This window comes from Notothenia rossii, assembly GCF_949606895.1.
Source record: "Notothenia rossii genome assembly, chromosome: 4".
In the NCBI taxonomy this organism is placed as follows: Eukaryota; Metazoa; Chordata; class Actinopteri; order Perciformes; family Nototheniidae; genus Notothenia; species Notothenia rossii.
In genome coordinates, this window is record NC_136902.1 from 24,010,932 (window position 1) to 24,025,099 (window position 14,168).

The following is a 14,168-nucleotide window of genomic DNA, read 5'->3' on the forward strand; positions in this document are numbered from 1 at the left end:
CATTTCCAGACCACCAACCTGCTAATGTCTGCACTTTTAAATCACATATTGTGCGCTCTCCAAATATCACCATAAATCGAACGTAATGGATTAAAAATAAGTAGTTTAATTAATGAATATGATAAAATGAAACTAAACTACAATCTACCTATTCCTTGAATGTTAAGGATCAATGAGTTCTGCTTACGTTTAAGATGAACAACTGTGTCCTATAATGTTGCCTTCAGGTTACATATATACATTTCTCTTATTTAATTGAAATGTATTGCAACACTTAAAAGAGGAAGGACCATAAGGAAATCTATAGCAGTGTTTTTATTTTTCACACCAATTAGAGACATTATTGTGGCATTCCCCACATTGTTGAGCTTCATCGTCTCTGTCCGCAAAAATGCTCTGTGTATTTAGTTTATATGCTGTTTAAAAGGGTGGCAGTTATTATAATTCGCTCTTACCTCTACTGAAGAATCCAGATACATTTTATAGTGTTGGCTGTTATAAAGTTCAGGCTATTACAACGTGTACTTGACTTTAAGAATGCACTTTTGAGTCTTCTCTGACAAGCACATTTAACACAGTTTTCTTCCATTTAAGCCCCTGTCACACTGTCCCGAAATTGACACCCGATGGACACACGAATATGGAATTGTGAATTTCGCACGAAGATGGCCCCGAACCACACACAAAGGCAACATTTACATTACATTTAAGACATACAACTGCAACGAAAGTAACACAAACAATTATGTTAAAGTATTATGATACTGTACTGATATTTTCCGACTTTGTTCTTTACTTTCTCCTTCTTTATATGTAGAAGATATTAAGTTTTCTCCGTCATGTTGTTTCCATAGCAACAACAACTTCCTCGCCTTCAAAATAATATATTATATCCTTTTTAGTTTCACAGAACACAAATTGGGTTATTTACATAATATGTTTACATGATTTTGTTGTGCAATAAAACATGCCAAAGATTTTGCCACCGCTCCCGAAGTTGCTGCCGGAGCCTTATAAATTCCACCGGCGGTCATACGATGGCTTAAGATGCCCTCACGAATGCCTTACGAAGGGCAAAATGGACACACGAAGTCAACACGAAAATGAACCTTCACAAGGTCCGTTGGCAATGCTTTGTGATGCCAAAGATGTTGCCACCGCTCCCAAAGTTGCTGCCGGAGCCTGAGAAACTCCACCGGCGGTCATACGATGGCTTAAGATGCCCTCACGAATGGCCCGATGTTGTTACGATCAGAGCCGAATTTGAACATTTCCTTAATCATGTGTCCATCGGGTGTCAATTTCGGGACAGTGTGACAGGGGCTTTACAGAATGCCTGCAACATTACAAGGGGGAATTGGCACTCCCACTTGATGTGAGTTAGGATTGCTGAAGAGTGCAGGCACACTACAAATGGTGGGAACCTTAGTTTAGGAAAGACACACACCAGCGAACTGTAAACGATACTTTTTTTCCATTTCTGACTATTGTGGTGCTGTATTGCTCAAAGAAATGCACCCTAAGTTAATAGTAATGCTTTAAAGTGTACACAAGAACAATCTTTCTTAAAATCCTAATATGTATGATAGAGTAGCGTCTGCAGTGCTGCATCATGTTTTTAAAGTGCAATCTTTAATGTTATATAATCAGCTAAAAGGCATGAAATGGTCCAAATGTTCAGTGGTGCTGTCATGAGGCCCTATTAGAGATGTTGCATGTGTTCCCAAAGAGAAAAAAAACACATAATAAACTCACTCACTCACTGTTTTGGGATTGTCCATCCATCCATCTTCTCCCGCTTATCCGTGGTCGGGTCGCGGAGGTAGCAGTTCCAGCAGAGAGCCTCAAACTTTCTTTTCCCTGGCCACATCAACCAGCTCTGACTGGGGGATCCCAAGGCGCTCCCAGGCCAGCGAAGAGATATAATCCCTCCACCTGGTCCTAGATCTACTCCTTGGTCTCTTCCCAGCTGGACGTGCCTGGAACACCTCCCTAGGGAGGCGCCCAGGTGGCATCCTAACTAGGTGCCCGAACCACCTCAACTGGCTCCTTTCGACGCGAAGGAGGAGCGGTTCAACTCCGAGTCCCTCCCGGATGACCGAACTTCTCACTTTATCCCTAAGGGAGACACCAGCCACCCTGGGTAGAAAACCCATCTCGGCCGCTTGTACCCGCGATCTCGTTCTTTCGGTCATGACCCATCCTTCATAGGTGAGGGTAGGAACGAAAATGGCGCGGTAGACAGAGAGCTTTGCCTTCTGGCTCAGCTCCCTTTTCGTCACAACGGTGCGGTAAAGCGACTGCAGTACCGCTCCGATTCTCCGACCCATCTCACGCTTCATTGTTCCCTCACTCGAGAACAAGACCCCGAGATACTTGAACTCCTTCACTTGGGGTAAGGACTCATTCCCTACTTGGAGTGGACAGTCCATCGGTTTCCTGCTGAGAACCATGGCCTCAGATTTGGAGGTGCTGATCCTCATCCCAGCCGCTTCACACTCGGTTGCGAACCGATCCAGTGAGTGCTGAAGGTCGCAGACCGATGAAGCCATTAGAACCACATCATCTGCAAAAAGCAGTGGTGCAATCCTTAGTCCACCGAACTGCAGACCCCCTCCCCCACGACCACGCCTCGAAATCCGATCCATGTATATTACAAACAAGATTGGTGACAAAGCGCAGCCTTGGCGGAGGCCAACCCTCACCTGAAATGGGTCCGATTTACTGCCGAGGACCCGGACACAGCTCTCGCTTTGGGAGTACAGAGATTGGATGGCCCTGAGTAGAGACCCCCTCATCCCATACTCCCGCAGCACCTCCCACAGTGACTCCCTGAGAACCCGGTCATACGCCTTCTCCAAGTCTACAAAACACATGTAGACAGGATAAGCGTACTCCCAGGCCCCCTCCAGGATCCTTGCGAGAGTAAAAAGCTGATCCGTCGTTCCACAACCAGGACAGAATCCGCATTGTTCCTCCTCAATCTGAGGTTCGACAATCGGCCTGACCCTCCTTTCGAGTACCTTAGAGTAAACTTTCCCGGGGAGGCTGAGTAGTGTGATGCCTCTGTAATTGGCACACACCCTCTGATCCCCCTTTTTTTAAAAGGGGAACCACCAGCCCGGTCTGCCACTCCTTCGGTACGGTTTCCGACTTCCACGCAACGTTGATGAGACGTGTCAACCATGACAGGTGGTGGAGAGGTTTGTGTGCCCTGATGAACCTGGGGGCTGTGTTGTCTGGAACCTTGTGTTCCTGGTAGGGTCTCCCATGGCAAATTGGTCTCAGGCAAGGGGCCAGACTAAGATTGGTTCACAAGAACTCATGAAAGATGACACACGAAGTGAGGATACCCGGCCCGGAAGAAGCCCGGGCCAGAAAAGAGGACTCGTCGGCGAGCGTCTGGTGGCCGGGCTTGCCACGGAGCCCGGCCGGGCACAGCCCGAAAAGGCAACGTGGGCAACACCTCCGCTTCTCCGTCCCGTGGGCCCACCACCTACGGGAAACAGCGATGGGGTCGGGTGCGCTGCCAGAAGGGCAGTGAAGGCAGAGGGTCTCGACGGACCAGACCCGGGCGACAGAAGCTGGCTTTGGGGATGTGGAACGTCACCTCTCTGGGGGGGAAGGAGTCGGAGCTTGTGCGGGAGGTGGAGCGTTACCAGTTGGATCTGGTTGGGCTCACCTCTACGCACAGCGTCGGGTCTGGAACCTTACTTCTGGATAGGGGTTAGACTCTATTCTTCTCCGAAGTTGCTCAAGGTGTGAGGCGCCGGGCGGGTGTGGGGATACTCACAAGTCCCCGGTTGGGTGCTTCGTTGTTGGAGTTTACCCCAGTGGACGAGAGGGTCGCCTCCCTAAGCCTGCGGGATATGGGGGGGAAAACTCTGACTGTTGTGTGTGCTTAGGCACCCAACAGCAGTTCAGAGTATACAGACTTCTTGGAGACCCTGGAAAGAGTCCTGTATGGGGCTCCTGAAGGGGACTCTTTAATCTTGCTGGGAGACTTCAACGCACATGTGGGCAATGATGGAGACACTTGGAGGGGAGTGATTGGGAGGAACGGCCCCCCTGATCTGAACCGGAGTGGTGGTTTGTTACTGGACTTCTGTACTAGTCATGAATTGGCCATAACAAACAACATGTTCGAACATAAGAATACTCATAAGTGTACGTGGTACCAGAGCACCCTAGGCAGAAGGTCCATAATCGATTTCGTTATCGTATCATCGGACCTGAGGCCGTATGTTTTGGACACTCGGGTAAAGAGAGGGGCGGAGTTGTCAACTGATCACCATCTGGTGGTGAGTTGGGTCGAGTGGCGGGGGAAGCCTCTGGATAGACCTGGTAAGCCCAAACGTGTAGTTCGGGTGAACTGGGACGTCTGGAGGAGGCCCAAGTTCAGGAGGCCTTCAACTCACACCTCCGGCGGAGCTTTTCGGGCATTCCTGTGGAGGTTTGGGACATTGAACCAGAGTGGTCAGTGTTCAAAGCCTCTATTGCCGAAGCCGCGGCGGGGAGCTGTGGTCTCAAGGTCCTAGGTGCCTCAAGGGGCGGTAACCCTCGAACCTCCTGGTGGACACCGGTGGTCAGGGAAGCCGTCCGACTGAAGAAGGAGGCCTTCAGGGATTTGTTATCCCGGGGGACTCCCGAGGCAGTTGCAAGGTACCGACAGGCCCGAAGGGCAGCAGCCTCAGCCGTGGCCGAGGCAAAGCAGCGGGTGTGGGAGAAGTTCGGAGAAGACATGGAAAAGGACCTTCGGGCGGCACCAAAGTTGTTCTGGAAAACTGTGCGACACCTAAGGAGGGGGAAGCAGGGAACCATCCAAGCTGTGTACAGTAAGGATGGGACGTTGTTGACCTCAACTGATGGAGTGTTAGGGCGTTGGAAGGAGCAATTTGAGGAACTCCTGAACCCGACAACTCCGCCCTCTATGTTAGAGGCAGAGCTGGAGTATGACGGGGGATCGACACCAAACAACTTCACAGTGGCAAAGCCCCGGGGGTGGATGAGATCCGCCCAGAAATGCTGAAGGCTCTGGGTGTTGAGGGACTGTTGTTTAGGGATTGTGTTAGAGATAAAGGAGCCATTTGAATTGTAAACAACCCAACTATTTATGACATTAAAATCACTAAAAGTTACATATTTAGTTGACTATAGTATCCAAAAGGTGTTCAATATAAGAGAGTCAACCTGATCTGAGAGGAATGTGTATTTTCAGAAACAATAGGTGAGGACTAATGCAAAAAACAACATTGTAATACAGTCAAAGGTGTGAACTGCATTGAACAAAAACATTGAACAAAAACACATTGAATGGATATGAGATGGATCAATTGATCCTGCGGTTTTCTGACATGAAATACATAATAATGTTGTTTATTAACAGTTTGTTGTATAGGTTTTGGCAATATTATATGCATTTTTATGTTAATGTTTTGACGGTAACTATACTTTTACTATATGCTTACGGGAAAAATGATAAGAGACCGAAAAGATGAGACAGAGGGTTATGAAAGGCAGCCAGGTTTGTCATCTGGATATAATCATCTGTTGAGCTGAGAGCATCTAAGTCAGTGCAGCGTTCATTCAGTCCTCATCTGCACACTCCAGCATGGCCGCCAGCTGTGTTCCATACGTGAAGTAGATCCATATGACTATGGGTAGCAGCCTCGAACTAAAACAAATATGTCTGCGTGCTTATTTTTTAAAATGTGTTTCCAGACGCTGCTATTCCTTGCTGCTACTCCCTTGAATGGGGATGAGAGGGTATGAAACGCAACAAATCCCCTGGCACTCAGAAACAGGTGCAGAGCGAGTGTTACTGTGAGTTTATGGTTGAACTTTGGACTGTCCAAGGAAGAAGTTTTCAAGTTAAATGAGATCATTCTGCTCTATAAAAGCAAAAAAAAGAAGATTTATAAAGATTGATGTGCTGTTGTAAAGCACAAAGCTCTATAAACAAGTTGATCATAAACACACCTGCTCTCACCCTAACCCACCATTCTCACACACACACACACACACACACACACACACACACACACACACTCAGCCCCCCTTGAAGCAGTGGGATCCTAAAGTGAGGCACTGTAAAGCTTGTGGCTTGAGTGTCGAGCCTTCCCCCTGGGCGGCTGGGCCTTTAAATCCAACCTAGTGCTCTCTTCCTCCGAGGAGGAAATGTGCTCAAAAAGGCCAGCCTACATATTGAGAGGTGTGAAACATCAAAGATATCCTCATCTTTTCTAAACGGGAGCATATGTGCAGCCCCAAGACACTATGGGGGCCCCAGGCAGAAGGGACATGACACCTAACACATCAAGCACAACCGACAGCAAAAAACAGGAAAGACATCAACATGTGCAACATCTTTAGTACAATAATAAAAAATAACAAAGACACAAATGAACTTCAAAACACAACTCTTTCTTTTCCGTTTCCGAGTAATGGCTCAGACAGGCCCACTTTTCCCCACACTTGCTTTTACTGTAAGGTTTTTGGTATACAGCAGCAAAAGCTGGATATAGAGCTTGGCAACCATTGATAAAGCCCACAGGCCAACAAAACAGCAATTTGTGGAATCAAATTATTTTAGGAATCTTCACACATAATAGTATGTACTTGAAAAAGGAGTGGTGCTACAACTTGCACTCTAACTTTTCTCTTCCCCATGGGCATATCAACGAATAGGGCTATGACAGGTGAGCTTATTCAGATAAATGAGAATGTATTCTTCATCCAACACACACTGATTTAAACAAGTACAAACAGTTAACCCTTTTTAATAAATGTCACTTTAAACAATGGTAACGATGCTCGTCTTTGGTGTTATGGTTACATTTACTATGTGTTTTCCTTTGTTGTGTAAGCTGATATCATGTCATTTTGATCCGTCATAATGTTGAGATTATGAAGCAATAAAAGAGACAAACTTTCCAATGATGGGAAAGGTCTGCCAAAGTCATTGCTGGTGGATTTCAAAAGACACATGGTTCCTCAAGTGAAAGCGCATTCACTCTGTAAATATCATTAGTTAACTTCTCTGTCACCTTCTGTTTAAAATATCTTCACTCAAGTCTTTAACTTGACAGACATTTATATTTCCCTCCTACAGTATATTGTTATTAACTTAACATAAGGAAACAAATTCATCCAACAGCTTGATGACTCACAAACACTGCCACTGTGCTACATCAGGACTGTCTGGGTGTGGTTTGATTAGTTTTGATGGACACTAACAACTCACCTACTGTCATCAGATTCAATACTAGTTTTACTTAATCGCAATTCTACCTGGAAGTATGTGCCTCCTTACCCAACTGCGCCCCACCCACCTCAAACCTCTGACAAAATAAAAATAAAAGAGTACAACAATCTTTGAAGTGTAATAACCATAGCAGGAGATGTGTTTATAAAAGATCCCATCGCTCATAGTTAGGAGGTAACGCATTGGAAAGAGCTATATTGTTCAACAAAGTTTGTTGAAGGTTATTTTTTGTTAATCTTTAGAGTGGCTAATACACTTTTTGAAAACAATGTAATAATACATTTGACACAGCAACAGTTTAATGTTGAGTTCACCGAGTGTGAACAACAGCTCAATTGGGAACACTCCTCACATTCCGCACCTGATTGAACCAGTGTTTGCATGTTACTCCATTCCTTGAGGTGAGATTCTCGAACAATTAACAACTCTAGTGTTTCGAAAGACTTTGCGTGTGATTTACTTCTCTGATGAATAGTTAGAAATATTCTTACCCTGGGGTGGTAATACATGTATCATGAACTTTGTGAAACAGACCTCTTCCAGGCAGGATATTTGTGCTTGAGCAAGCATAATTTGCAATGTACTGTAGATACTATATTGCATTTACTTTCAAATGAAAGGTCGTTTTCAAGTCATGCATGCGATTCAGACTCCAGAAAAGCTTTATAGAGGGTCATGTTCTTTCGTTTATTCTTTACAAAGTTGGCAGGAATGAGTCCTAAAACGCGGAAATGAATTTGCGTTTTACCACTTCTAGTTTTCTTGTCACAAAGTCAACTTTTTTAGTTGGGTGTCTGGCATAAGGCTGTGTTAACACGAGCATAAGAGATGTTCACTTTGTGTTCTACAAAACAGTAAATACTCAACTTGTGAATATCCAAAGTCCAGTGTAGTTTGTAGTCTAGTTTGCGGTTTGCATTTAAGCTTCAAAAATCATAAAAGTATGAATCCACTATTCCTACATTCAATGGAAAAATCCCATTTGCGTTTTGCTTTCGACTTCATGGTCAGCATTGCAAAACTTGATGGCATAGATTTTTGTCAGTGTATTCAGTGATGTGCTCAGCTGGGAACACCACTCTAAAATAAACAACCTACCACACAACAATTAAAGTGATAGCATGTGAAGGATGTGTGTCTGTTGGCTGTCTGCAGCAGTTACAGATGTTATTTTTTTGTTTATACGTGTGTTTTTTCAAGTCGAAACACAAACCTATCTAGAGTCAGACATCTTAACCAGCCTCTGCGCCAGAGCTCATCACTTGACAGGACATGTGATTTTCGTGAGGGGGCACAGAAGATGACAACGCTGGGTGCCTCCACTTCAAAAATGTGACATAATTTCCCCCGCTACAAAATCAACACTGCGGGTACATTCACGTAAGAAAAAGGCCTTTTTATATAAGGACAACAATATTCACACCAAACATATGTTATTAATACTGCTATTGCTATTACAATGTGTTTATTGTTGTATTTTTTACAACACTTATCATTAGAAACATTATCATTGTGTGTCAGTCGCCACTCTGAACAAATAATACACACAAAGCAAAAATGTTGCCAGCACTGGTGCCCCAGGGTCCAAAGGAGGAAGGCTCACAGACAAATTAAAATGTGTTGAAAAGAGACAAAGAGCTTGTTTTACAGGTTAACAAGAGATCAAAATAGTGAGCACAGCCCAGTGTGGCCCGTAGCAAATGCCTGGCTTAATCCTAACCAAGTACCAACTGTACCTTCACTTCCAATGGCTACTTTAAAACACTGAGCGATTGTAGAATAATTATCTTCTTTAAATTCAAGGTAAGGCAAGTCAAAAAATACTTCTGCATGTAATAAATTACAGGATTTACTCAAAGTAGAAGTGTTAAGAATTGTGGCCTGGGCCTTTAAATTATGAGCATATGCCAGCAGGCACGTAGCTAGCAACACAGTAAACACAGTTACAAAAAAAACAGAAATGTACTTAAGTTTGATTTATGTTGACTTGTGTGTGTTTAACTTGTATTCAGACTGAAACAGAACTGTTGTAAACAAATTGTATGACATAACTGGTTGCTATGGTTCCCACTGGCAGGCTTTCTTTGCTGATGTTATTTTACTGCCACAACAATGGCTAAAAGGGTAATCAGCTGGGACAAATTTGGTTGTTTTGTGCCAAGGTGGACATCGCTCTACGTGGACACAGCAAAAACAGATGCTCTCGATAAAGGGAATTTCATAGCACTGTTCAGGTTCATGTGCATGTTCCAAAATAGTATGCTGAGCAGAAACTGACCTTGACAAGCCCAGATGTTCAAAATGAGCCGCTGGAGTCTGTAGCCTTCTTGCTGTTGAGCAAGATCAAAGCAGAAGTCCGTGAAACACCAGGCACCTATTATGCCCTTATGGCAGAAAATAAAAGGATGATTGAAAGAGTCTCGTAGCTGTTTGTGTGAGATATGTTAAGGCAGGTAGAATAAAAGAAAAATGTTCAACAACTTTAGGGACCAAGTCATAAGCAACGATTACATATTGACCCATCTCTGTGAATCGGACTCGACAGTGATAACGATTATGTCAGGAAACAAAGGACACAAACTAACTTTTCTTCAAGCCTTGTAGGTTCACTGTAATTATCAAATACAGATATACTTCTCTGCGCAGCATCAAAGTTGTCTAAACAACATACAGTTTCTTGATAGGCTGCAGCAGACTTTCAATGCTGAGGTGCTAAAAGCCTGGCTTGGAAATTAGAAAGATCCATAGATTCTGGAGCTCCAAATCTGGAGCTGGGAGCTACACACTGACGCCACTCACCATGCTATACAACACTCTTGCTCCATGGATTGTCAGACTCCGAGTGCATCGTCCTAATTGAAAAAATACATCAAGACTTCTTTGAATTGCATCCCTCAAGGACTATGAACGATGCCTTCCAAGAGTTGTGCATGATCAGGAAAGACCTTATGCACGCTATATCATGTTTGAGTGCCGCTAATAAAGTTGTGGGTATACAGTATGTGATATCTTATCAATTCCCATCCCTGGTTCAGAGTGGGATTTTGAACATGATGAACATCAAGTGTGAAAAATGAGGATGATTTAAGACACATCTGGAACAATCTTCTTGACTGACAGTGGACGTAGCTGAACAGGAGGCAAAGTATGGAATAATAAGCAACTTCACTCCCACAGTCCTAGACATTTGCACAGGAGCAGTCCGTCCTACACAACCGCTGCATGATCGCTATCACAGTTGACGAAAACTGAGATGGAAAGGAGCCAATGGGCCATAATAGTAATCCCTATGGCAATAAAAGTTTGGGCATTTTACCCAAAACCCTACAAACTTATTCCAATTATCATCACCCTTTGTTGACTTCTTGTATTGTTGAGAGACTGTCAAGGACCTCTTGTGGTGCTTCCGAAGTTTTGTAAAAACTTTTAATCTAAGTATTAAATGTCCTCATTACTTACATTATGTTCTATACGTTTTATGATTGTATTTGCCTGTTTAATACAGAAAATAGTTGTAGGAAAATGTCATTCCTTGATCTTGTTTACTTGGTATTACCTAAAGTAGCTAACATAATGTCTCGAGCGTGCCTACATTGACTGACAATATGTTGCAAAGAATCTGAATTTCACGTTTTTCTTAGTGTGGTGGATTTAATATAATTCTTGTAAAGTCTGCTTTCAAATTTGCTGTTATTCATGAGCTGGCCATGGTACTGAAGAAACTATGGCGGAATTAAATGCACCAAGGACATTTTATTTAGGCTGAGATGTTTTGGTTGAGCGAGTTGTATAAGACTTCATGACCTTAGCTGCTGCAAAAAGTCAGGCAACTGAGCGTATATGTCCAACAAGCTTCTTTAATTAGTAGAAAATAGTGTGTACAGTATATGACAGATAATTGGATCTGCTCCAAATTGTAATTGGGGTGTGTGTGTGTGTGTGTGTGTGTGTGTGTGTGTTTGTGTCAGTCATCTAAGGTTACAACAGATGAGGATTCACACAGAGGACCCTTGGTTAACCTTTTGCCTTTAACTGCTCAGGTGTATGGAGTTCACATCTGGGGTGTTCATATCCTCCAAACCTTGGACGGCTGGTGTTATGTGTTTTGTCAGGATAAGAGGAGTGGCATGAACACAGGAAAGCATTCAATATTAAGAGATGAGCCTGCCTCTATACAATTAGTTGATCCTCTTAACACACACGTTTTTTGTTTGTTCTATTTGGTCTGCTGTGTTATTATATTTATTTGACATACCCATTAATCCCTGAAAACTCACTTTTGTTCAGATAGTGACAGTATAGTTTGCCAATAGTACCTAATTCATTATGTTGTTACTAGAATGCTAATTTGTCTTAGTCAATGAGAAGTACACAAAGCTGGACTGATAACCTTTGGATTCTCACCTAATTTCACTTTAAAACATATAGGCCATTTAAAAGCATTGTTTTATGTATGTTTCCTTATCAACATGATATTGTATTTGGAAATGCTTGTGTCTGGAAGAGTGGTTTCTTTCCTCTGCAGGTTCAATTGTCAGTTAGCATCCAGAGTTCAGTGCATGGCACAAAAGGTCTAGTTATTTAATGATTCAGAATACAAACAACAAACGTTAAGCCATGGGAGAGGTCAGAATGTCTGTACAGAAATATTTCCCAGGGTAAACTGTGGGAATGAGGCCCTTCTCTCTGCGCGATATTATTGGTGTTCACTGCAGAAGGTTCATACGGAGGCTCCAGGGTAGGCTTATTTAGGGCAGCGCAACATTCCAGGATGATAGGTGGAATTAGGGCCTCAAATAGTCCAGTTTATCTCACATTCTGTCTTATGAGGAGAAAGGTGTTCATATGCAAGAAATGCATTTATATTAATTTTAAATATATAGTATAATTTGCAACAAAATCATTGATGTATAATTTATAAAGAACAACATACACAAAAGGTTCTTTACATTTCAAATACAGAAAAAACCCTCGTGGTAAATAATCTTATGATCTAAAGAAAACAAAGTGTCTTTCTTGAAATAACTGGATAATTGTCCCCTCATTGTTTTTTTTAGTTTTACCTGTTTTCACACGAAAACTATTTTTTGTTTTCTCCAGATAACTGTAAAATTAAGCTTTTGAGGTAATATGATTACAACATATTTAACGCATGAACTTGTGATAAGGCCAACATCAACACCATGGGAGCAATCTATAAATAAAGTAAAGTCACTTCGCTTGTGCCCTTTTTGTAATCCTCGCGTGTAGAAAGGTTAAATAAAATGAATAAAAACCTCTTCAGGCTAGAAGAATGTGCAAGTGCTCAATATTGTTTTACCATTCAAAGTAACAAATGTATCAGATACTGTTCAATGGACAGGCCTATTTAAAAACCAGATAAAACCACAGGGAGCACAGAGAACTGTTTTATGACTGTATGTGGTGGAAGTTCACAAGTCAGCAGGAGGCCTGGAGTAAATCATATACAAAACACATGACGTGGAGTACTGCAGTTGACCTTGGAAGCAACACAAGACATTGAAACCCCAGGTTTCTCAGCTGTGCACCTCCCCACCTGCAGCCACCCAAGACTGAAGAAGCTTAAATATTTCCTTGAAAGTATTTACTCCACTGGGTCTTAGTCTTTATTTTTGCTACATGAAATCTGACTGACTCTACACCAGATGGCTGTAAATTGTAGGCAAATGTTTGTTACACTTTAATGTTATCTTAATCTATGAGCATTGTACAAAAGTGACAGATAAGTAAGATTTATATGAATTGAAAACAGAAAAGTAACCCCATTAGTGATTAGTTGCTTTAACAATTGTTGATAAGATAACTTGTTGATAATCCCCAGCAAAGGTGTTTAGTGAGAAGTACAACAAACAGTAGTCAGTGCTAATGTTATACGTTTTTGTTGTTGTTGTATTTGTCATTCATCTGCAATCAGGACACAGGTCTGCCATTAAGAATCAAACACTTTGCACTAACAGCCATTCCCCTCCGGATCGTTGTGCCATACTTTCAGTCAGTTCCTAAACTAGTTTGTCAGTTGAGTATTCGTTCAGTGTGTCTGTTTCCCTCATAACTTACACCTGCTCTCTTTACTTCAGAAAAACCTGCCAGACTTACCTGTTTGCCAAGCCTGCCAGCCAACTTTCATTTCTAGCTTTCTTCTCAGCGCAGGATTCCCTTTCCCTCAACAACAACACACACCAACAAGCCACATCACACCTCTTCTGTTAATAAGTATTGTTTAGTTGTTGCTTATCCAGATTCTGTGGTTGGGCTCTGAATCCAACTGTGCTCCAAACCAGAGCAGGAAATTAAAGATAATTATATTTAAGTGCCGCAGGGATAATCCGTCCGTCTACCACGCCCTTTGTAAACAGCTTCTTCTTCTTGAGCAAGAAGGGAAAAAAACGTAGCAAGTGTATCAACTCCTGAGAGCTTAACAACATTAAGATTGAAAAAAAGACATCCTCAGCCTCTTATTAACTCTGCTTTTGCCTCTCTCCAGGTAGCCATGGAATTCACTAGGAGGGACATCTGCAATGCTAATCCCTTGGAGATAATCCCTAATGGACACAAATATACCCCTGGGACCCTTCTAGTACCTTGTGTTGCTGTTTGATCTCAACAACACCCGTGAAGCAGTTAAACTACACCTTTAACGATATGTTAAATAGTTCCGATTTTTTACATACAGTATATGATATTCTGATCCTTTTCATAGACCTCTTTAAGAGTTTTGTGCGTATTCATCAAGTCCTCCAAAAGGTCCTGGAGGAGCCAACATCCGCCTCTTCTCTGGGCTCTGAACTACCTCAACTGTCTTGTGTTGATCAACCCGTCCACCTGGGCCTGTTTATCAACCTCCCTTCCAATCCCAGGAACAGGACATCCCCGTTCCATCTGT

The 14,168-nt window shown here is 42.8% G+C and overlaps 1 protein-coding gene across 1 annotated transcript in view; it reads left to right on the forward strand.

The window, feature by feature from the left end:
* The window catches only part of LOC307036561 (uncharacterized protein), a 37,574-nt gene extending 23,728 nt beyond the window's left edge, over positions 1-13,846 (forward strand). The window contains exon 3 of the mRNA XM_079677005.1: positions 13,770-13,846. Coding sequence (XP_079533131.1) covers positions 13,770-13,789 — 20 coding nt within the window. The 3' untranslated portion in view covers positions 13,790-13,846. The remainder of the gene's footprint in view (positions 1-13,769) is intronic.
* The last annotated feature ends 322 nt before the right edge of the window (positions 13,847-14,168 follow it).